This window comes from Eschrichtius robustus, chromosome 3, assembly GCF_028021215.1.
Source record: "Eschrichtius robustus isolate mEscRob2 chromosome 3, mEscRob2.pri, whole genome shotgun sequence".
NCBI classification, from domain to species: Eukaryota; Metazoa; Chordata; class Mammalia; order Artiodactyla; family Eschrichtiidae; genus Eschrichtius; species Eschrichtius robustus.
In genome coordinates this window covers 50,939,914-50,964,629 of record NC_090826.1, presented here as the reverse complement: position 1 = coordinate 50,964,629, position 24,716 = coordinate 50,939,914, and the positions used below count along the sequence as shown (strand labels likewise).

Below are 24,716 nucleotides of genomic sequence, written 5' to 3'. Positions count from 1 at the left end.
CTTCCATAAAATAAATTTTAAAAATTCTAGTTGTCTAAAAAACTGGTACTAGTTTTTAAAAATAATGGCAATCACACTCAGCCCCAGAGGAGTCCACTTCCATGTATGACCAAGCTGAACAATCCTCAGCTTTGAAATCCTAGGCTAGGCCTTGGATTCTGGCTCCATCCCTTTCTAGCCGTGGGCTTTGGTAAGTCACTTAAACCCTCCTACCCTGTTTCTTCACTTGTAAAATTATGATGATAATAGTATAGGAAATTTCCTTATGTATAACTTTTAACATGGTACTAAATTTTTAAATGTTCAAATTTCTTTGATATGCATATGATGAGAGACATGCCATCCAAGTTTCTACACACGTGGTACTTTATGGTTCATTGCAGCGTATCAAACACCTCCAATAAGCAACTGTAATAATGGTATTTCTTCTTTTGCATACTTCTTGATCATATGCCTCAATGATGGAACCAAAAGTCTTTCATAGATTTCAGTAAGACCTCTAAACATTCCATGACTCTGAATCAAACTTTGTCCAGTGGTATGTGGTATGTATGTGTATATGACTGTGTGTGTGTGCAGTCATTTTTCAGAACTTTTTCCCAATTACAGACAATTCCTGATTTAGCTAAAGGTCTTGTCTTCCCTCATCTCTTATTTGGTTCCATACCCTAATTTACTGTGTTGAATATTAAATTTATACAGCATGCATAATCTATTCATGACATCTTAAAGGGAGAAAAATAAAAGTCCTACCTATTCATTTCTGATTTATTCCAGCAAAGACATTTATTATAAAAAGTAAAAGCATAAATGATCATTAGAATGAGGAATTAAGTACTTACAGGCATTCATTTCTACTAAATAATCTAACATATTTTTTCAGATTTGCACCAGTATAAAATGTTGTCTTGAACAAAATGAAGTCAAAGAGGTAGGTAAACTTTATTTTAGAAATACAGTTCTGAAACCCTTCTAAGTTTCTAAAGTACTCAGTAGATGTTTGGCCACTGTTTTCTTTTATAAAAGCCCAAATCTTAAGTTCCTGAGTAAAAACTGCAAGGGGAGGGAGATATTTGGAAAAAATATTTGTTAGCCTAAATCTTTGTGTTAATAACAATACTATAAAAAGTGTCATTTAATTAAAGTGCTTTTTTATATATATCTGTATAAAAAGTAAATGGACAGATTATGATTAAATACAAATAAATAAAACAAAACACTACTGGGAGTATGGTATGAAGTCTTCTCCAGGCAAAGGAATTAGAAAATTTCCAAACCAAAGAGTGTACATTTTTTCTTTTTATTTCTATGTCGCATACTCAACCAAGCAGTGAGGCTAAACATGTGCTGCTGATATGTTCTATAAACCATACTACCCTGTAGAAGCGCAGCTAAAGTGCTATATACTGGAATCTACACTTTTTCCGAGCAACAGATATATATTTACTGGAATATAAAGAACATGGTTTGATGGAACAAAAAGAGCATGGACTTTGTATCAAGCAAAGTCATATGACCTCTCCATGCCTCACTGTCCTCATCTGCGCAGTGGGGACTGTTAACATCCACTGGTTGATGCAAGGATTCTATGAATGACAAAGGATGGAAAGTAACAGGCCCTGTTCCAGGATCACCCTGTAAGGAACAGGAGAGTCAAATGTCACATATCTTACAAATTGAAATAATTTCCTAAAAATAGAATTCTAATTTTGCACTAATTTTTGACTTTTATATCCATGGTGCCATTCTGCCAATTGGATTGGAACAAGGAGATGTATAATTAGTCAGAACCTGAATTTGTTGTTGGTTTTTTGTGTTTTTTTTTTTTTTGAGTGGGAGCAATTCTCAAAAAGATAAGAATGTACTGTTAACCAGGTATGGCAATAAGTATAAAGAATGTTAGGACCAGCATCGCATTCTTAATTTAACCCTTCTTTAAACTATTAATTACCATTTCAGGTTTTCTGTTGATTTTCTATGAGGCACTCACATATGGGACAGGATACAGAAAATCCAATCAGAAACCTGAATCCATTTAATTAGAAACCAGAATCTCCTATCTCCTGAAACACATGCTTAAGCAGCAAAGGGCAAAAGGTTACTAAAAAAAACTGATAGTATCAGGACCATATGCGAAATAAATAGGATTTTAGGAGACCTGGGAATGAAAGCCAAATGAAACTAAAATTCACAGCAAAAGATGCCTTATACACAAGGAACGTGAGCCCTGAATTTTCACACACTATTGGTGGGAGTATAAAGTGCTAATATGTATCAAAATCCTAAAAGTTAGGCAAACTTTTTGACCAAACAACTATACCTCCATAATTTAGTTTGTGTAAATAATTTAGGGTGTGGGCAAAAATTTAGATACAGAGACGTTAGTTGCAGCATTCTTTAAAACAACGGAGACAACCTAAGTATTCAAAACTAGAGGACTGGGGAAATAAGTCATGGTATATAGCAGGGGTCCCCAACCCCCGGGGCCTCGGACCACTACTGGTCCGCAGCGTGTCAGGAACCGGGCCGCACAGCAGGAGGCGAGCGGAGGGCAAGGGATCGAAGCTTCATCGGCTGCTCCCCATCACTGGAATTACCGCCTGAGCCATTGCCCACCCACCCCCATCTGTGGAAAAATTTTCTTCCACGAAAGCAGTCCTTGGTGCCAAAAAGGTTGGGGATCGCTGGTATACTATGGGGCAGAAAATTGTACAGCCTACAAACATGATAAATAAAGATGTTTACTATGTATTTTTGGGTGGCGGAAAAAAGGCTACAAAACAATATGCATTGTATGAACACAGTTTTGTAATTTAGAAAAGTATAAAATGATTTAAAAGTATGTAAAAAAGATTACAAAGATAGAAGCCAGAATCTAATATAGTGGTTGTTTTAGGGTAGTAATATCAGTGTTTTCATATTTTTCTTTCAGCTTAACTGAATTTTCTTATTTTTTCCCAATGAACATGAATTAGTAGTTGTATTACAGAAAAAGGAAAGAAACCCAGCAAATTAAGATTGAACGTGCCAAGCAATGGCATGGTTTCATATTTCTGAACATCTATTATATATCAGTCTTTCCAAACCTCCAGAAAGCAAGATCATGGTAATCAAATTCACTTTGCAAAATGTAAAACTGGTATTTATGGTGACAGGAAGCCAAACAGGACTAAAAAACACAGAAAGTTGACTCTCACAAAATAAAACAGAATGGAGACGTATTGTATAGCATAAAAAAAAATAACAGGCTTTGAAGCACATAATAGGTGATGAATATAAACTGGCTCTAAATGAAGTAAATTTCATGAAAAAGAACAGAAGGAGAGCCTTCAGCTAAGCAGTGAGGACGTTTGCAAGGACTGACCTTGAGGGTAGACCACTGCGGTCAGCGCGGATAGTTTATCCTGTGGGCACACATTACAGAAAGGGTGAGTAATCACCGCTCTCCACTGGCCACTTAGATGCATTGGTCTGCGAGACACAGGAGTCTGTCTGGAACGTGACAGGGAAAGTTGATGGTGGGAACGCACGGAGTCAATGGTTTACAGAGGCGGCAACCCTCACACCGTGGGAGGAAAAAGGGTTTTGATTAATTGGTTGATTCCAAGGGCTTATTTTCTTTACTCTGGTACTACCATTAAAATGATGGCTGAATTCATTTTGATCTCTTGTCACTGTCTCCTTCTGCTGATTTTTGCTTCAGATGCTTCCTCTACTGTTTTTTTTGGGGGGAAGGGTGGGTGTCAAGATAAATATCAATAGCACAGTTAGAATTAAAGCTTATTTTATATAAATAGTCTTGGGGGGAAAGAAACTTTCTTTTAAGATAAGACATTACGGGAAGCTAATTACATCTGCAGAGGGGCTGAAGGAAGCAGAAAGTGGAAAGCCATTTTGTATTTCTGCCTCTTTGCCATTGGATTGAGTTTTCTCTCACGGCATCTTGAAACTGGTTTCTTGTTTTATGTGTCCTTTGCATTTCTTAGAACCTCTCTATTGTCTGTGCTTAGGAAATGTAAGCATGTTGATAGTTCATAAAGTGATTTTTTTCCAGTGTGTTAATTTCCCAGGGCCTGGGAGCCTAGAGAATTGTTATGGGATGCTCCCAACTTCTAATTATAATTATTTGCTTTCCAGGATATTCTGAATTTGAGAGGATCACTTTGGAGCACACCGATGGCCAGAGGAGCGATGGGTGACATTCTAGGGATGGGGAAGTGGTCAGGTGGAAAGGCCACAGATGCCAAGACTGCCTGGATAACTATAAGGAGGGAGGGAGACTTCCTTCCTTGCATCCCCTCCCACTTACTCAATAGGTGAACTTTTACCATGAAAATGGCATCTCTGTGATTTGATTCCATTTTATTAAGCTGCAGATACAAAGACAACTGTGACATGATACTTGTCACACTGTCTAGTGGAAGAACAGTTTTGAAAACTACTAAAAGGAGAACACCATTTCTGGAGAGGGACAATTCTTTAAGATATTATTAGTCATTCTACTCTTTAATGCAGATGGATGGCTGTAACTACCCTTTGTGAGATACTAATTTGGAAAGGGAATAGCAGGAAGACTTTAGTTGTCTAAAGGAAGGGAGGGTAGGAAAGGGCAGAGGAAGAGAGGGAGAGAGAGACTCTGAGGATGAGAATATGAACGGATAAATGAACAAGAGGTGGAAGCAGGAACTGTCAGCAGGCTTCAAAATTTGGAATAGCAATGGACCTTGTACTTGACCAATCTCGCCCATTAATACCCCCATCAGAAAGTTCCATCCACTATCCCTTTCCCTCCAGCTGATAAACTTCCCCCAGAATTAAAATATATAGAAGTTTGCAATAGCTGTAAGTAAAATCCACATTTCTAAGTCCTTCTGATCTGTTGGCACCGCCAAAGGAAGGTATAGCGCTCTACCCCTGGCTGAAGTCATCCATTCATGGGCCTAGGAAATTGGGAAACCCTGTCTCCCTGGGCACGTAGGACTCTTCCCTAGGTCTGCAGCCTGGGTCTTCTGGAGTCTTCTTAGCCTTTCCTTCATCTGAAGGAAGATGAAGGAGATGACTTTCCTTCATTCTGAAGGAGATGACTCTGGCTGAGTCTACCAAAGTCTGCCCATCTAGATAAGAAGTGAAATCCTTTATCCAACGACCAGATGTGTGGTCTATGAGAAGACAAAACATCTGGCCTGCTGGAATCATTGAGTTGCTGGCAAGCTCTGCTCAGCTTTCTTACAGGAAGGAGTGCCAGGCACCCTGAAGATCAAGCTAGGATCTTTGAAGTTCAAAGAAAAAACTGTGTTGAAGTTCAGATTGAAAAATATGAATCACAGGGAGGAAGTAATTCTTTTTCACCTCAACTTGCCAGAATCCTGAGCTGGTCTCCAGGCCTGGGGCACATAGGTTGGCACCTCTTCTTTAGAGAGGGGTGAATGAAGCCAAGTTGACATGCATTTACATTTCCAAATATAATCATCATTACAATGTTGACAATTATACCTGGGCTTCACGGAGGCCATTGAATCTTTCAAAGGCTCTATCTCAGCAGTTCCACAGGAATGGCAATCCTTATTTAAACATTTTTTAAAAAGGAAATAAAACAAACAAATGAAATGAGCACCTGGAGAGGCCAAGTGACATTGTTTGAAGATGTACAACAACCATGCACAGAGGTTAAGACCACACGGATTCCCTCAGGCATGTGATGACAGGTAAGATTCAGGTCTCTGGCACCTGGGGGCTTTCTTTATAGATTACAGTGGCTCCTAAAAATAGTCAGGAGAGGCACATAATTCCTCGGGTTGAATAGGAGACATGAAATTGTCTTTAAGATGTTGTGAGCCTTGCAGCTGCTACTCAAGTCAACAATTCCAATTTTCGATCTACCATATCTTAGATACTGTTCCAGAATATTAAGGGAAAATATTATGTAGTGAAGAAGATGTCAGTGTGGAATGAAGCTCAGTTTCCACTTAGGAGAGGATGTGAGTGGAATCTTCTCAGAGCTAGAAACTCCAGATTTGACTAAGATGTCAATGAGGTGCCACAAGGCATGGTATGAAGTATCTGATAAAGCAGTCAGATCTTGTCACACTACTCTGTTTCAGTGGCAGACTGTCTCCTGATTTGTGGCCAATGACATTTCTTTTCAGGAAATTCACCTTTGAACATTTAAGGAGCCAAATTTTTTTTTCAAGAAAAAATAAAATTAGGCTAAAGTAAAAAAAGAATGAAAATCAACAGAGGATATAATCCAGAGAGACCTTGATTTCAATTCTGCTTCTGCCCCTTATTAACTGCAGCCTTGGGCAAATTTCTTGAAACCTCTCTGAGCCTGGGTTTCCTCATATATAACACAGGAATAAAAAGCCTTATCCCGCAGGCATGGAGACTGTCAAGATTCAATGAGGTGTCTTCATCTGCTTGGGCTGCCATAACAAAATATCACAGATTGGGTGTTTAAACAATAGAAATTCATTTTCTCACAGTTCTGGAGGCACGAAGATCAAGGTGCCAGCATGGCTGCTCTGGTGAGGGCTCCCTTCCCGGCTTGCAGATGGCCCCCTTTCTGCCGTGTCCTTACATGGCAGAGAGAAAGTAAGCTCTGGTGTCTCATGGCATAAGGGCACTAATCTCACCATAAAGGTCCCACCCTCATTTCCTCATCTAATCAAAATCACCTCCCAAAGGCCACATCTCCAAATACCATCACACTGTGGGGTTAGGGATTCAAATGTGAATTTTGAGGGGACAGAAACTTCCAGTCCATAATATGCATTAACCTATGCAGGGCCTTAGTAAGCAACTCTACTGTTTTGTTTTGGCAATTATGCTTTGTCCCAGGAAGTGCAAGGCACCTAATTATGAGAACATCTTCATAAATCAACACATTAAAATAATAATTGAGAAGTCACTGACATTTCAACAATAAATAAACATCTCCATGTGATGTTCCTGAGACAGCACCAGAAAATCCAGAAAAAAGTTGAAAACTCTACCATCTTTGTTTAAAAACTCCAGTTAAGATCCACACGCATTCATGAGTGGGTTCAATTCTTTGGAAGGGATATTTCACAAGCATCAACTTGAGAGGCTTGGGCAGGGTGCTGTGCACCACACTTCCCAAAATGTGGCACAAAGAGCACAGATATTGGTATCAGACTCTTGCATGTGACCACTTCCAATAGTGTACACTTGAGTTCCATAATCTTTCTGGATCTCTGTTGCCTGTGTGGGTTGTGAGAGGTACCAGGAAGGTTATATGAAAAGCACCTAGCATAGTACTTGGTACGTAAGAGGGTCACAATAAATAAAGCTCTCGTTACTGGGCTACTGGTGGAAAACCTGGCTTCTAGTCCTGACTTTGAGACCGTGGGCAAGTCACTTAAGCTCTCTGGTGCTCAGCTGAACAAATATTTCTTCAACTTTCAGTTACAACTTGGGAGTTAGACTTCTTGGTTCTGGCATTTACTAGCTGCTTCAACGTAAGCCAAGTTATTTAACTTCTTTTTGCCTCAGGTTCTTCAACTATAAAATGGGAATCATAGAGCTGTTGCGGGACTGAACGTGCATTCCTGGTCCAGAGAAAGAACTCATAATGTGCTCCTGATTATTATTACAGATAAAGAAATGGAGTGGAGAGCAGAACGGTCAGGTTACAGAACTAGTTGGAAGTCAAGCGAGGGTTGACTTCAGAGCTTGTGCTTTCAGCCTTAAACTATACTGCTTCTCTACCTTTTTTGTAAACCTATTGTTAATCCTATCATTTTACCACTCAAAGTCTCTCCATAAAACCCACATGTGAAATGTCTTTTGCAATTCAGTGGTAGGAAAAGCTTTGTCTCCCAAAGAAACTAGTATGCTTCCTCTTTTTGAAAATAAGAATTATGTAACTTATCATGTGTTCTTTTTTGTCTTGGCTGCCAGGAAGCTCAGAGTCAAACTGTCTGCTCCATCATTGCCATCGAGTTGTTTCCTTCTTCCTATATCTTTGTTCCTTATTTTTTCTTCTAACTCCCTTTTACTAACATTTTCATTTGTGTCCCTTGTTGAAAGAGACCTCATAGGTATTTGAAAAGTGGTGGGTGGAGATGAAAGAAGCAAATACAAATCAGAAATTCACATGAAAAATTTGTTTTGTACCTTACCTGTTTCACTTGCTAAAAGAAAAATGGTCAAGGGGAAATTCAAATGAAATAATATAAGAGCTATTTTAAAGGAGCAAAAAAGAAAACCAACAGAAAGACAGAACGACTGACAGTAACGGAGGCCAAGTCAAACGAAAACTGCAATAAATATGTCTGAGGCTAGAAGTGTTTGTGCTTTCCCTGGCTGGAACCTATCATTTCTTAATTACATCCTGTGTGTGCTTTGCAAGACATGCACTGCTGTCAAGAAGAAGAACAGCCCCAGACAGGGGAGGGGCCGCGGCCCACCCCTCGGTCCTCACGTACCTGCACAGAAGCGAAATCCCCCGAGGCACAGGCCCCCAGAATAGCAGCACCCACGAGAACAGACTCCACCTCTTGCGACAGGACCACAGGCATGCCTGCGCAGGACAAGGCCACACCTTGGTTAGGGAGTAGTCGGGCCAGGGGCCACGTGGGGAGCCGGCCAGCAGCTCCAGCAGCACAAACACCTGATGTAAAGGCAGCGGCAGTGCTCCCTCCCCTCCCCCTTGCAGTTCCCTGTTCTTTGGGATTACCTGGTTCTAAAGGACTTCCCTGCCTCTGCCTGCTGCTGCAGTAGCCAAGGGTCCCCTGGAAGCCAACACCATATATCTATATCTATATCTATATCTATATCTATATCTATATCTATATCTATCTATCTATCTATCTATCTATCTATCTATCTATCTATCTATCTATCATCTATCTATCTATGTGTATCTGAACTCAGGAGACCTTTCTGCCCAGGTTTTCCAGGCTTCTGCTAGCTGCTACCTGCCATTTCAAGTAGTTAAACAAACATTTACAAAGCGCTCTGCGGGGCCAGTGATATAGAGATGAATAAGACTGTCCTGCTCTTCAGGTCTCAAAGGGGAAATGGATGAGAAAGAGATAAAGCCCACACAGGGGGTTGGGTTTCCAACTGAGATGCACTAAGGAAAGGGAAGTAGTGAGAGAGGGTGTGATGAATCCTTCCTTCAGGGGCCTCAGGGTACAAGCCAAAGCCCTTACCAAGGCTGACAAGGCCCTCCAGGACCGGTGCCACTTCTTCCACCCTGACTGGCTTCTCCTCTCCTCCGGGCCACACTACCCGGCCTCCTTGCTCTTTCTTGAATCTGCTTCAGGGCCCTTGCTTGTGCTGTTCCTTCTGTCTGGGTCACTTGCTTCCAGATGTCCCCATGGCAACTCCCTCCTGCAAGTCTGTGCAAACATCGCCCCCCCGACTGCGGCTTTCCTGACCATCTGAAGTTAAATGACAACTTACCCACAACATCCCTTACCCGCCTCATGATTTCCTCACTGCCTTCCAACACCGTGTTATTACTTCTCTTGTTTACTGTCTGTCTTGCCTGCTAGAACATAAGCTCCATGAGGGCAGGGACTTTTTGTCCACTGCTGAATCCCTGGAATTGAGAGCTGCGTCTAGCGCATTGTAACTGCTTACATGATGAATGAATGAATTTTCGAGATGGGGAAGGGGGTCAGAGCAGGGGAGCTCAGGATTAAACAAGCATTTGAAGGATGAGTAGGGGGTCCACCAGGCAGGGAGGAACACTCCACATGACAACTCTCAGAGGCTGAAGGTTCACAGTGGACTTAAGGTGAATAGGAATAAGTTAGAGTTCTTAGTATTTTATATGTGTGTGTATATGAAAAGAAACGTACATAAAATATAAATATATTTGCTAATCAGGAGATGGCAGCAAACTCCACAGAGGTAAGCTCTGTGGCCAGACCTATGAGATCTTCCTCTACTCAAGACATTATTTTTCCAAAGACTGGATTTCTCTTCCTATCTTTTCTGGCAAGAGTTCCCTGACACATCCTCCTCTGTGCTCCCACCATCTCCTAACTCATTGTCCTACTCCAGGGCTGGGGCAGCTGCCCCAGCCGTCCCAGACAAAGGGGGTGGAGGACAGAATTCCCACACATATCCCAGGGGACTTAGGAGTACCAGCACCACACTGCAGGGCCAGCACTGGAGACTTTGCTGACAAGTATCAGGTGGGGTGGGGTCTCTGGGAAAAGCTCAGACCTGGTTCCACTAGCCCTGTGTCCTTCAGCAAGTCACTTAAACCCTTTAGCCTCAGTTTCTCCCTGTGTAAAATGGGGATGATAACAGATTTGCTGTGAGGATCAATGAAAAAGGGCACATATGGGGCTTAACACATTTCCTGGCCTATGATAAGTAAGCCCTTGAGAGTGGTGGCCGCTATTGTTAGGATGAATCTCAGTGAGAGGTGAAGCCCTCCTCCATGCACTTCATCTGGGTTGGAAAGTGGACCAGCAGGGAAAGGATGGGGCAGGTGCCCATCAACCATCCAGAGGATCAGGAAAGACACCAGGCCACGCGGAAGGGCGGTGTTGGCTGCATCAGGAGAGAGCACCGCAAGCTTTTGCAGAGTCTGGGGATCATGGGGACGGGGGCGTGACCATGACCATCCCACGGCCCTGGGACTTTTTAGAAAACAGCACTCCACATGCTGCTCGCCTCCTAGCCCTCCTTACCCTGTCAAAGCCTCACTGGTCTGAGCAGGGAGGAACTACTCACAGGCCCCTCTCCTCGGGAACGGGAAACCAGAGGAGCCGGGTGGATCCCCCATCAGCTCTCCAGTTGCAGCCCAAAGTGCTCTGGAGCCAAGCTGCCAGGGTTTGAATTCTGGCTTCCTCCCTGCCTTAGCTGTGTGATCCTAGGCAAGTTACTTAACCCCTCTGTGCCTGTTTTCCCAGATGCAAAATGAGGTTAAAATTCCATTGATCTCACAGAGTTGCTGTGAGGGTTAAAAGTGCTTAGAGGAGGCACTAAATTGGCATTAGCTATTATGATTCTTAATGTTTACCGCATCTCAGTTATTCCCACCCTCTTCTCACCTCGGCCCCAACACCTGTTCTGGGTCCTGGGACACTGCCGTGTGGACAAAGTCTGCAGCCCCTTTGTCCTCCGGCCACATCCTGGACTGAGCTCGTCCCCAGCCACGCGGCCCCTCTTCACGTAGCCCCTCAGTCTCAGGTGGGTTACCTGCTGCCCCAGCCCCTGCAAGTCTAGGGGTGGTCAGACTGCGAGCAGCCCCACGGTACTGCCTGGTGACCGGGGTTTCCCTCAACCCTGCCCACACCTCTGTAAATAGACCCTTTATTCGAGTGTTCTCCAGTTAATCCAATCTGAGTGTGTCATCTGTTCTCTGCCTGGATCTGACTCACACTGCCACCAGCGTCCTCTGGGTACCCCGTCCTCGCTGGACAGTGGTCAGAGCACGAGAGCACTTTTTCTGTTTGTAATGGCCCTCTTGGCAGGACATTATTGTTCTTCTTTGCATGCCCGCACCAAGCTCAGCATGTGTACTCAGAGAATGAATACATGAAGGAGTAAATGAGTGAAATAATGAATAAGGCAGGAAGAGGGAAACCCCTACTGAAACTGCCAGAATTCTACAAAACAAAATTTAGGAGGAACATTTAGTCCCAAGTCAGTGAGGGAAACCTACAATTACTTAGTACACACCAAGTATTTCTTGAAACCACAGTTAACTATATGCCCCGGGTACAAGGAGATTCTTCCTCCTCACGTAGAGGACATTTCCCAAGTTGGCAAAACCCTACTCTCCCTGCTTGCCCAGGGCAGGAGCAAACTGTTCCCCAAATGGCAAAGATTTGCTTACAAAATATTTAACTTCCTTTTTTTCTGAAACGCACCACCTTTTTGGCGTGGGGCTGCCTTCAGGGAAGAAGTGAGCTAACATTCATTGAACACCTATTTTAAGTGAAGCACAGAGATTGGTGTTCACAAACTTGTGAGTATTAATTCCTCAGCATGATCTATCTGAGGGAAATAATATTGTCTCTACCTTTCAGAAGAGGGAAATGAGGCTCAGAGAGGTAAAGCAACTTGCCCAAAGTCACAGAGCTGGTCCCCTGCTCTTTCCATTACTCCACTCTATCTCCAAAGCATCTCCCAAATTCCATTGTGTTTTTCACATGTATTCCTGAGAATCATGTACCAGGTCTATGGTTCTTTCTACAGCTTTCTTTGCAGGAAAACTAGAGCAATTACAACGTTTAAAGGCACCAAACACTCTACCTATACACCCCTGGTTTGTGTACCCATCTTTTGCAGAAACAAATGCAAATGTGTTCTTTTCTCAGAATGCTGGGTGAAGGAGAGGAAGAAGGCAGCTTTGCCTGGAATGTGAACTATTTTATCTGACGCATTAATGAGTTTAGCAGAACCCAAAGCATTTAAAGGCAGATGCACTTTGCCATCACTTGTCAATCACCGGCTTCCCAAGGCAGAGGAGTTTCAGGCCAAAGAAAAGGCCCCTTTGTCCGGAACTGTAACTGGTCCACAGTCAGAGACAAAGGGTCCAGTTTCAATTGGAATCCAAATAACGATTAACAGCCTTTTCATTCATGAGCCTGAAGGAGAACAGTTTCCAAAGCAGAACTTTCTCTGAAGCCACTGCACCCCTGCTTCTGAGTCAGCTCAGGGGTGTGAGGCCTGGAAGAGAACTCACTTTCCTAAAGGCTGGAGCAGCGGTGCAGAGTCAGGACCTGGGTCTCACAGGCTGCCCTGCTCTGTGGGGCCCTGTTTCCCATTCCCCTGGGTGATGTGTTAGCCAAGGTTGATTTTATCTCCCCTCCTGAATCCAGGTAGGAAGTTTTGGTGGCTATTTGGAGGCTGGAAATTAAAAAGTCACTCACAGATCAGATTTTAAGTCTGAACTGTACTTGAACAAGCTAGCTGACTTTGAGATAAAATGTAGTCATGGCTTTTCTCCTAGGAAAAATCTAAGGTAATCTGGGCTCCTTTTTACGTCTTTCTTCTTTCTGCCTCAGAATGGCCTACTGCCATAGGTTTTGGACACTTTAGGAAAGGAGGAGTCATCATCAAATGGTTACAAACTGAGCAGAAAAGTTAAGAAACCTGGGTCAGAGCACAGTGTAGGGGACGCTGGGCCTGGACACACCTGGTACAATCCTGGTCCTGCCCCTACTGGGTGTCTGACCTTGGACAGTTAATTTAACTCACCTTCCTGACCCTCAGTTTCCTTGTCTGTAAGACGGGGACACCAATTTCTACCTTTTGGTGGTGTGTGCGGATTAAATGTAAATAGGGTGATTCATATCAACACAGAGTGGGAGCGTGGTTAATGGTAGTCATTTCTATACCTATTTTTATATATTTACCCTTAGACTGTGTGCTTTTTGATACTGTTCTCTGGCTTGTGCCTCAGTCTCCCTACCTTTAAGATGGGGATCAGTAACTTATTTAGTTTGATCTCACGATGTGCAGGGGGTAAATGTTGCCCATCATGTTTGGGAAAGCTCTCACCTGCAGGGATCTGCATGGCCTGGAGGGGGAAGGGAGAGTCAGGGGCAGAAACCTGGACCCACCCAGCTGTCAGAGGTAAGGAATCCAGGGGACAGGGGACAGCAAGAGATCATGATGAACAGAGGCCAGTGGAGGGTGGGCTCAGATGAGACTGGAGGTGGGGCTGTGAGCAGGGTCCAATTCTCTACTACTTCCCTATCCTTGCCCAGCCCTGGTGCCTGGCCACCCCGGGATGGGGTGCGGAGGGGGGACATCAGTCCCCAGGAGACACAGGGAGAGAAAGGAGCAAGGGGCATGAGGGCACAGGTCTAGAGGGATGGAAGCCCAGGCCAGCCTCTGGGATAGCAGCAAGCCTCCTGCCTATGGGGCCCAGGGGTCTGCACTACAGATCCTGCTCTGCTTTTGTCTGCTCATATCACAGAGAGATCAGCCCATTACCCTGGATTCTCTCCATCTGTGTCACGATCCCTGACTCTGATGAGCCGAGAAGGAATCACAGGATCTTGGGGGTCTTAGGGCCCAAACCCCCATCTGCAGCCAGACACCCACAGCTTCCACCATGGCTGGGCTCTGCAATCTTTCTTCAAACAGTTTCCTTATCACTTCCTCCAGTCACCTGCTCTGCACCGTCACAGGTCCAAACCAGGGCGAGGTGGCCCACGGTGTTTCCATAATACCCTGTGCTTTTCTCACTCAGAGCTCTTGCCACACTAGATTTGACATGTCTGCTGTCTGCCTTCTTCAATAGACCCTGAGCTCCCTGGGGGCAGGGATCATGTTGTCATCTCTGTAGTTTCAATACTGCCCGCAATGGAGGAGATCAGAAGAGGTACTCAAGACTGTCGAGTAAATACTTGAATTAAGATCTAGTCCTTGCTGACCTCTCGTGTCTCATTTCTTACCATGATCCAATAGTTAGATACACATAGAAGTCACTTTCCCCACTGTGACAACCATAGCTGTCTTAAGAAAAAAAAATACATTTCAATATATTCAAAATAATTTGGCACACTACTTATATCTTCCTGTTCTCTACCCTGTCTAGATCTTGGCCATGCCCATTTGCTGCCAAGCCTACAGTGACTTTCTCTCCTTCTTCTTAGACTTACCGGTAATGTCCGCATGCATCTGCACAAAAAGGGGGTTCTTGCCGAGGCCCCCACAGAGGAAAAGGGTGCTGATTGAGTGCCCTGCTGACTCCATGGCCTCTATAATGAGGCGCGTCCCAAACTTAAAAGGAAGAACAGGAGAAAGCATCAGTACGGTAGCAAAGGTAAATGATTGGGAACATTTACTCAGTGTTTACCCAGTACCAGATGCCGCATTAGGAGCTCTAGATACACTACCTCAGAAAGTCAGGACTCAAGATTACATTGCCCGTGATCACACCATTATATTAAGTTGCAGAGCAGGAATTCCAACCTGGGCCTGCCTGACTCCAAAACCTTCTGAATCATTGCACCATTTGCTTCTATCAGTAGTTATACAATGTTGACAAAAAGAGTTGACAATGTTAACACGGTTCATATTAACACAGTTCGTTCAAATACATATTTGATGAGTGTCCATTACGGCCCAGGTCCTCTATGAGGTACGGGGAATGGAGTAATTGGCAGCTCTACTCCAGTGATAACAGTTGGAGATCTCTGAGTCAGTTTTCCTTCCCTAAAGAGGAACTAAAGAAGTTTGTTCCTTGGAAATGGCACCAACAAACTCAGCAGCAGAAACATGGAAAGAGGGCTCTAATTGCACAAAGAAGGTAGGACACAAGACTTCAGGCTGGCAAAAGAACCTTTGTTACCACCTGAAACCAGGTAGTGGTTCTAATAAGGAGGCTTCCAGTGCCAGAGTCCATTCCCAGTCAGTCCTTAGTGATCTCGGATGATGCAGAAACCACATGCTCTGGTTGGTTCAGGGCTTCACTATATTTTCATTTCAGCCCTTGTGTCTTCCTTTTTCTGAAAATGTGTTATCTATCGTCCTTGTCTTGCTCAGTTCACTAAAGTAAAAATTACTGATGCTTGACAAGAGACCACTACCATAGGGTCATCGAGGTGAATCTTAATGTACAAGTCATTACTTTTAGCTAGCGTATTCGAGTAGCTAAAAAATCATAATTTCCTAGAAAGTTCGAAAACTGGAAGTCCAAAAATCATCATTTTTTTTTTTTGAGAGAAGGATTAAAAACAAAAAAGATGAACTGTGATATGATCTTAGGAGGCAGCTGCATGGCGATGATTGAGAAAGTGGCTCTGGGGAGAAATGAGGGAGAGGGTTTTTTGGTGGCAAGATAGCCTTTGAGATGTTCAGAGAGTAAGCAACTTTGGGGGTGACCAAGTCCCAGGTGTGGACATGCGAGTGAGGGGCTGAAGCGGATGGAGGAGAAGGTCAAGGGGGAGGAGGAGGTCAAGAGAGAATATGGAGGTCAAGGATCTGGGAGGCCAGAGATGGTGCCACCACCAAGAAGGCGGGGTTCGGGCTGGACAGAAGAGGATCACAGATTCGCTGAAGGTGTGACAGTGGTGCTGGGAAGATGGTGTTCAGGTGCACAGAGGAGGAGAAGACAGTTCAGCTTGAGGGCATGCGGCATCAGAGGCTTAACCAAAGTAAAGGAAGAGGGCTTAGGAAGTTATCAGGATGCTCCCCTGACCCCCGGGTGGGGGGGATGTAGAAGCTTCTTTCACAGGACTCTACAGAGAGCTGTCTCCCTGGGGCCAGAGGGTGCCTCTGGGAGAGGCAGGGCTAGAGGGTGATCTGGGGACCAGGGGGGTGTGAAATCCTGATTGCTGTGTAGTAAATGATGAGGGATGGGGGCAGTTCAGGAGCAGAACCAAGCATTTCCAGCCCATAGATCTTCAGGTTTGTTGAAGTTATTAGTGAATATGGTAAGAATATGGATTAGGTAAAACTTGGGCCTCCAAAGATCATCCACAGATGTAGTGTGTTAAAAAAAAAATTAAAACATGTTGTACCCTATAAGGCCAGATCCCGCTTATTGAATATGGCTGATTACCCCCAGATGTTCTTTCTTAAGCTTTTGGGGGGTCATGAACCCTCCTGAGAATATGATAAAACCTGCTGACCTCCCCAGAAAAAAGTCATATATAAAATAATATTATAACTAATTTCAGGAGTTCTACAAATGCCCTTATATCTACCACGGATCATTTGGTGTCTGTGGATTCCAGGTAACCCTAGTGTACTCTAGGGGCATGAATCTGCAGGAGATAAGAGCATGGCTTTTGAATTTAAAAAAAAGCTGGGATGGTATTCAGGCATTTCACCTATTTCTTGAATCAAATCCATACCTAACCTTTCCATGACTCAATTCTCATTTTAAAAATGGGAATAATAACACCATATTTTTCATTTGATAACTCCGTGGATTGTCTGAAATGTTAACATGCAACAAAAATTTAAAATGTGGTCTTAGACTTGATGAAATACAGTAACATCTATTTTACAAGTTTGCTGCTGTAGACAGTGTATCTGAAGCTCATAGAAGTGTCCAGTACATGGAAGGCGTTTAGAAATGAGAGCTATTCTGGTTATTAGCTATATGCTAGGCACTCTGCTATGCTCCTTAATATCACCTCTAATTTCATGAAAAACTCAAAAACTGCATATTATTATCCCCATTTAGGATTTCTACAGTTTGCCTAAAGCCATGCAATCTGCCTTAGGGGAGGGGAAGCTGCCGCCCAATATGCATGGAAATGCCATGCAAAATTGATATTTCTGATGTTTCTAAAATCAGAGACCTGGGGCCTCATGTGATTAGCAGGCCTGAGAGGAGAGTAACACAAAGCACATTCCCTGGGAAAAGGCAAGAAGCAATCCAAACAAGAGGCACTCGCTCCAGAGGGGCTGTGACAGCCTGTCTCTCTCCCATGTGGCATTGTCAGCAGGAATTTCCCACTCGGGCTGCCCGGTTAGTTACAGGGCCTTCCCTTTCGGTGTCCCAGACGCCACTGTGTGAAACACTCCACCCTCTTTAAATGCCCCACCAAAGGGCTTTGTGCTAAAATGATTTTGTGCTCACCTTTCTGGAAAAAATGTTTTCACAGAGAAATTTAAATTAAAATTAGGCTATTCCACTGGGAATGTACAGAACCAAATGCAAATGGGGAGACTTCAAATGCAAATAGTACTTTTTAAGGGTCTATTCTGCAAAGAAAGCTATAGATGAACAGGCTATGAATAAACGGGGTGTTTGACAGGTCTTTCAATTAAGCTTGGTCAAGAAAGAATTTCACTTCATGGAGGGTTTTGCATAGTCCCAAGTTAACTTCATTACAATATCTCTAATTCCATCCCATTCTTACAAAATATCAACCATAGATATTACTACAGAGAAGAATTTGCTTAACTTTAACTTCACAACAAATAGGTGTAAAGGCAATATTCAGAGTCAATGAACACATTTTTTTTTTCAAGTTGAACATCATGGGAAAATATCTGTTATCAGAATGCTTCATTAAAATGCACATTAAAATGCACAAATGCACTAAAAGATCAGAACACCCAGATACTTTTGCAAAACAGACTGAACTCCTCACAGTTCAACTGACTATACAACATAGCCTTATCGAAAAATCTGTCTTAAATTGCCTTCTCTTCATGGTATTATAAAGGTCATTAAAACAATGGACAGAATAAATATGATAGCTTTTAATATATGTACGGCCCATTACATACAAAATTGATTTTCCAAGTGTGTAGTACTTGGGAAAATGTAGTTGGCTTTCCCCCATCCCAGCCCTCCCTAGCCCGCAGCCTGCATTAGGTTTAACCTAATTTATACATTCTTGGACTTCTTACCAGTAAGGGGACCTCTGTGAGACAATCCTGGCTAAATTAATGATGTCGTCTAAGATGTGTCAAATCAAAACTGTTCTCAGGAATGCCTGAAGGCTTATTTCAATCATGTAGCTTTTACAAACCGATCAAAGAAAAATGCAGCATGGTAACATGGAAAGAGCAAAAGCCTAAGAGTAGACAGACAGAGGTTCAGATTCTGACTCTACCATACACTAGCTGTTTGACCCTGGCAAGCAGGGTTCCCTCTGTCTGTAAAATGAGGACGATCCCACCTACTTACTGGGTTACTCATGGGTGGGTGAAGTACCCTGTTTGGTGCCTGGCACAGAGAGTGGGTGTCAGTGAGAGGGACCAGTGATTGTCATCACAGGATGGTGCCCCTTGGCTCATCCTGTGTGGCCTCGTTCTTCGTGTCCCCCTCTTAGCATGGACTCAGAAGGAAGAGCCTCACGCACCTCTGCTTTTCCAGGATTATTTATTTTAATGCAAGTGGTTCATTCCACTGTGAGACTTTTCACACAGTGATATTAACATCAGAAAATAAAAGCTCCTCAATTATTGGGAGACTGGGATTGACATATATACACTAATATGTATAAAATAGATTAATAAGAACCTGTTGTATAAAAAATAAATAAAACTCAAAAATTCAAAGCAAAACAAAACAAAAACAAACAAAAAAGCTCCTCAATTCATTGTGTACCTAGTTTTATTTTAGAAAGCTGTGGGTTCAAATCCCAGCTCTGCCACTTACTAGCTGTATGAAACCTATCAAGTTAGTTAACCTCATTGAGGCTTAGATTCTAATCTTCGGAAGGGGGATTATGATACCTCCCTCATAAGGTAAAGTCAGATAACGTATGTAAAATATTTGGCATAGTTCCTGGCACATAATACCCCCAAACTATATTATTTATCGATATTATTATTATCTTTACTGTAAAGCAGGATCACTAAATAACTGTTTTTATTACTGATGCGTATTTTTGTTCTCCATTTTCATTTTTTCATGGTAGTTAACTCCTGCCATTTTGATAGATGTCAGAATTGTCTTTTTTTGATCAAGTTACCATAAATAAAGCAGGCTGACTGATATTACTGAACTGGACAGGCTATTAAATCAATAAGATAGTTGTTTCAGGAAGATACAGTCAAATTGGTCTATAAGCTAAAAAGGACTGTTTAATCTAATTGAGTTGGCCAGTTCTGCTCTCTTATTGTGTGTATGTGGTACCTGGATAAATCTAAACATAAGAAAAGCAATTTTGTTGATGACATGGATATACAGAAAAAATGCATGTAATTCTATTATTTGAAGCAATGAGGATATGAAAGTGGTATGTGGAGAAACAGATTGAATAGCATATAGATACGTCCATATAGCATGAATAAACAAAAGTACTTTGTTTAAATAGGTATATTTCTGAAAAATAAATTTTGACTCTCAATTCAGTGAACTGATTTTTTCCTTTCTGTTGGTCCCCAATTCAATTTCCAGATCAGCTAAGCCTTACTGGATTAACTGTTATTTTGGGGTTCCTACCAGCCCTGAGATCCTGAAAGCCATGACCCACTCCCTTCAAATGCAATTTCTAACACGCACACACGTGCAAACTTTCGTGTGTGATTTCAGGGTTTAGAACCCTTCTGTAGCTCACTCATGGATCACCTCTAGACAATAAGAGTCCTTAGACAATGATGTTTGGGCTTCTAGGAGTTTGTTTTCATTTTTGATTGATCTTCAGTTTAGGAGCTTCTAACACTTTAAATTCCCCCCTTTCTCCTTCCCTAACCATCCAAACCTCTCATTTAAGCAGCTAATTATAAAAGTAAACATTTTCATGCTCCAAGGAAGCTTACTATTTAAAGGAACCCCAGACTGGATCCTTTTGCAAAGTGAACAATATCATGTGTTTTATAAATCTGGACAATCTTAACGCCAGCTCTTCTTAATGCAAGCATACATGGCATCTACTTGCTTGCTTCTATTTAATGAACTTAGAAGACAAATTAGATAGATGGTAAGCATGACGTTCAAAGACTTTAACTCCTTTTAGCTTTCAGCTATGTGAGGCTACTAGTAAAGCAGGTAAAGACCTTTAGAATTTCCTTCTGCACAGACAAGCATCTATTTTTGGCAAGCTCCCTAGAATCTTTGACACAAAAGCATATGATGTATCTTGGGGAGTATATGGTCTAAAGTTTGTTAATAGATCTAAGTCTCTTTAAAAATGGCATTAAATTGTCTTACGGCAATGGCTTGAACTGTGGCCAGGTAGAGAATGGCAAGATCATCGAGGTCCTGAGATAGTTTCAATCCGGTGACCTGTAGGGATGAAGAAAAGAAAAGAAGGAGATGGCGCCATGGTTAGAGATAGTTCCCATGAAACACGTTCAGATGTGTTTTCTTGCCGAAACAAGTTCATATGCAAATCCCCTTTTTGTAAGCTGAACGTGAAGTGACTACTAAATTGTTTAATCTCCAGACCTGGGAAAAAGTATCCCTTCTTCCCCCACAGAAAATGCCTTGCCTTGGATTAAAGAAAAACAAAACAAATACTATAAGGAGATTTTTTTTTTTTAGGAGATTGTGTTTGATATTTCTTAGCATGGAATTAAATCTCTTTCTTTTTTAAAAACATTATTCTTTTATTACAAACACCTATTTTCTTCGGCTTACAGAGATGAACACGTAGCAGTGGCATTCTAGTAAAAGGTGATCTTATTCCGAATTCTGCTACTGTCAGAATTCAGTGGACCAGCATCCAGGGGGTATTCAGAGTAAAATAACATGTCTACTATAAATGTGATACCTACTAGGGGATAATTTAGAATCTGTGGTTTACCAGGGAATCCCATTAGAGTCAATCGGAACCACATGCTTATATGGAGTATGTCAATTTCTGAGAGATTCCAGAACTGAACAGGATGTTGGATTTGCGTAGTTTCAAGACTTGTTCACAGTCTCACTTTCATGTCTCCCATTCACGAAGGTGTCCTCTTGGGACATTTCTAGAGGGTGAAGACTGCTGGTTTCTTCAAGCCTAGTCTGAAGTTGGTGGGCATCAACGCCAGAGTTCACTTTAGATTTTCATTACAAAATTAATTCACGTAACGTACTTTTTCTCAGGCCCTACAGTGTATATGGTCCTGAGTTCAATGAGGAGGTGACATGCAGCCTGTACTAAAATAGGAGAGCCTAGTGGTCTACCAAGGTCCCTGTCCTTCATTGCTCCAGCCCCATTTATTATTCTCTCCAGATTCCACCCCCAGCGGGGATTAAGGGGTCAGCCTTGGCCTGTTACAGGGCACAGATACCACTCCACTACCCAAACCAGAAACCTGGGAACACTTTCCCCTGACTTTTCTCTCCCTTCCAGGATTTAATCAGTCTCCAAGTCTTATACATTTGAGCTCCAGAATCTCTTTTGAAGCCACCCCCTCTCTTTGTCCGCACTGTCACTCATCTCTTTAATTCAGGCCTCCATCGCATCCTTCCTGATTGCTGAAATAGCTCCTGATCAAATCTTCCTGTTTCTAATGGCGCTCGGCTCCTCTCTACAAGGGAGCTAGTGCTTATTCTCAAATGCAAATTGATCATGTGAAAAGTTCTCCCCCTGTTGCCCTCATTCTGAAGCAGAAGCACCTTCCCTGTCTTCTCTGAGTGATTCTGCCCGGGGTCAGCCCTGCTTTCTTCGCCAGTGTCTAGTCTTTCCCGTCCTCACTTAGCATCGTGTGTTCCAGCTGTTCTGATTACTCATCTAAGTTAGCTGAAGCGGGTATTCCTAAATTCAGTAGTGCTACCTGCTGATAGGCTTTTTTTTTTTGGCAGATCATGGGGCCAGTCAGTGAGAACAACGGCTTTGATTTGAACACACAGGAGCATGAGAGGTTTGAATGAGAAATCAGAAAGGAGCTCTAAAGATGCATGTTCCCCAGCCAATAACTCTGTGAAGGAACATCTCTCAGAAAGGTCCCTAGAGACCTAAATGTCCAATAAGAATGTTAGAACTAGGAGAACACGAGCAACACAGATATCATAGAAGTTCAATTCACAGAGGAGAAAATAATTTGCTTAAGAGAGAATCCAGAGGTTCATGGAAGCCAGAACCTAGGTGTTCCAACAGACTGTGTTACTCACCACAGTATCTCCCATGCTTGCCACTGTGCCTGGCACATAGTGGCGCTAAGTTAATATTTGTTGAATGTGTAAGTGACACTTCAATGCTCCTTTTTCCTTCTGCACACCATTCTCTCTCCTAACATCCTATCCTTCTCTGTCATATTATACAATTATGAGAGGGCAGTATTTACTACCTCAGCCCCTCATATATTCACAGAGGTGGAGGGGTATATTTCCTCCATGCCCCAAGGGAGAAAAACACTGGACCATCACCTCTAGTTGCTTACTGCATGCTCTTCCCCCTCCCCCAAGCTCCACACTTACCCTTCCTCATCAGAGGAGTGGCTTGTACGAGAATGGAGTAAAAGTAGTCACCCTACTTATATGTAGCATATATGGAGTCTTATATGTAGCTTATATGGAGTCTTTGTGTGAATTAGAAAAAGGTGCTCCCTCCAGGTGGACTAAATGCAAAAGGCATCCCGTCTGGAAGAGTGAATTTTAAAAAGGAGCAGAGTGGACAGGATTTCAGCCCTGCCCTAAGCCCGCCTCAGCTGAACGCCCCGTGTGAGCAACTAGCCCCAGGGTGTGCACTGGTCCTGGGTAAAGATCACTAGTCATAAATGGTCTCTCTTTAACTCGTCTCCAAAACTGGCTTGGCCTCAACAGCATCTCTGTTGGTGGTCTGTTGGGAAAGTTGACTGGGCCACAGTTTAGAGCTCTCCTCCAGAGCCAGCCCAGAAGGTAGGCTGCCTCTGGCCTCCTCTCGCTGGTCATCAGTGAGATGCGAATCAAGCCGTGACCCTCCACGTGGTTGGGTGTGTGTCTGCTTGGCAGACACACGTCCATCCACAGGAGGGTCCCGAGTGCCAAAGGCGGATAAACTGTGATGGGGGTAGGGGAGGAATTTGACTTTTTATATAAGATGCATTCTCCTATTAATTTATTAGGAACCCCAGGGCTCTGTATTGACAATAACTAGCTCTGATATTCTTCTCAATTAGTAAGAACCCATAAGAGAGGAGGGGTAAAATATCACTAGATTTTGCTTCCTTAATCCCAGCAAATATGCATGAGAACTTCCCCAAAGTATTGATATTCAAGCAAAAAGATGTCATGGGCCCTTCTCTAAATTTCCAGTGCCTTCAGAGCTTCAAAGTCATAGGAAGAAAAGAGAAGATAGCTTCTTTTCTTCAGAAATTGAGAATGAGATAATCAGTGTAAATGAGCACTAAATTTAACTCTTGAGCTTGCTTACTAGTAGCTATGGCAAAAAAGGGACATATAATGGATGACATAGCCTTTCTTTTATGACAAATGAAACATACCTATGCTTCAAGAGAGACAAAATTATTCCTGGGAAGAATTTCTAGATGGAATTTATTACATGGACTACCATATGGAAGGTATTCAGTATCAAAAGGGAATAAATAAGCAGACATGGCTCTCCCACAGCTATTTCCAACATTCCCTCACCACTAACACCAGAGCCAGGGGGTTGAAAAGTGACTCAGTGAAAGACACCTCTCTAAACTGTGAAATTACTATGGTCCAGGATCCCTATTTCCTTGACATCTTACCTGATTTGCAAATGGAGACACTAGAAGGGCAGATGATCATTTGATTCTCTCTCAAGTATCAGGAATCCCAGCCCCACCTTGACAAAAATCAAATGGCATTCAGCCCAAGATGGAACTTTCTAAGGAGTGCCGGCCATGTGGACCACTCAGGAGGCTACAGAGGACCCTCAGGGAGCTGTCATGGTGTATGAAGGTGGGAGTGCCCTGAGAATGTCAGGGATGTCCTGGGAGAGGTGCAGCTTTGTAACCAGCGAGAAAGCTGGGATGGGCCAGAGAAGCCTATACCCTTGGCTGAAGGCTGAATGGCTCTATCAGTAAGAAAAAGTGGGAAGGAAGCATAAGTGGAAGGAATTTGTTTACAGATGTGCGTGTGTCTCTTTCGAATGCTTGGCCGAGAGAGTGAAATGTGTGGGGAAGCCCCATGGAGAGCTGCAATGGTAAGCACAGTTTATTTATTTTGGTTATTGTGAAAAGAGGACTGTAATAGAAAACACTCATAGTTAATATTTAGAGGTGTGTGAAAGCGGCACATGGTGGCCAAAGAGATACGAACTGCAATGGATAATTTCAAGCTCCTAAATAATGATTATAAAATGTTTATGTAAATACTTTTGGGATTTCTGAGCTCAGAAGAGAAGTGTAGGTGAATAGAAAGATGATGTGCTCTGGAGTAAGACACCTGGCTTTACATCTCAACA

The 24,716-nt window shown here is 42.8% G+C and overlaps 1 protein-coding gene across 10 annotated transcripts in view; it reads right to left on the bottom strand.

Annotated features, from left to right (window-relative positions):
* FGGY (FGGY carbohydrate kinase domain containing) overlaps window positions 1-24,716 on the bottom strand; it is a 415,080-nt gene that overhangs the window by 72,711 nt on the left and 317,653 nt on the right. For 9 of the 10 annotated variants that reach the window (XM_068539986.1, XM_068539983.1, XM_068539982.1 and 6 more), the window contains 3 exons: window positions 20,567-20,641; window positions 14,604-14,724; window positions 8,448-8,542 (listed from right to left, as the gene is read on the bottom strand). In XM_068539986.1, the coding sequence (XP_068396087.1) occupies window positions 8,448-8,542; window positions 14,604-14,724; window positions 20,567-20,641 (291 nt within the window). The remainder of the gene's footprint in view (window positions 1-8,447; window positions 8,543-14,603; window positions 14,725-20,566; window positions 20,642-24,716) is intronic. The other variant, XM_068539991.1, reaches the window with a different exon arrangement.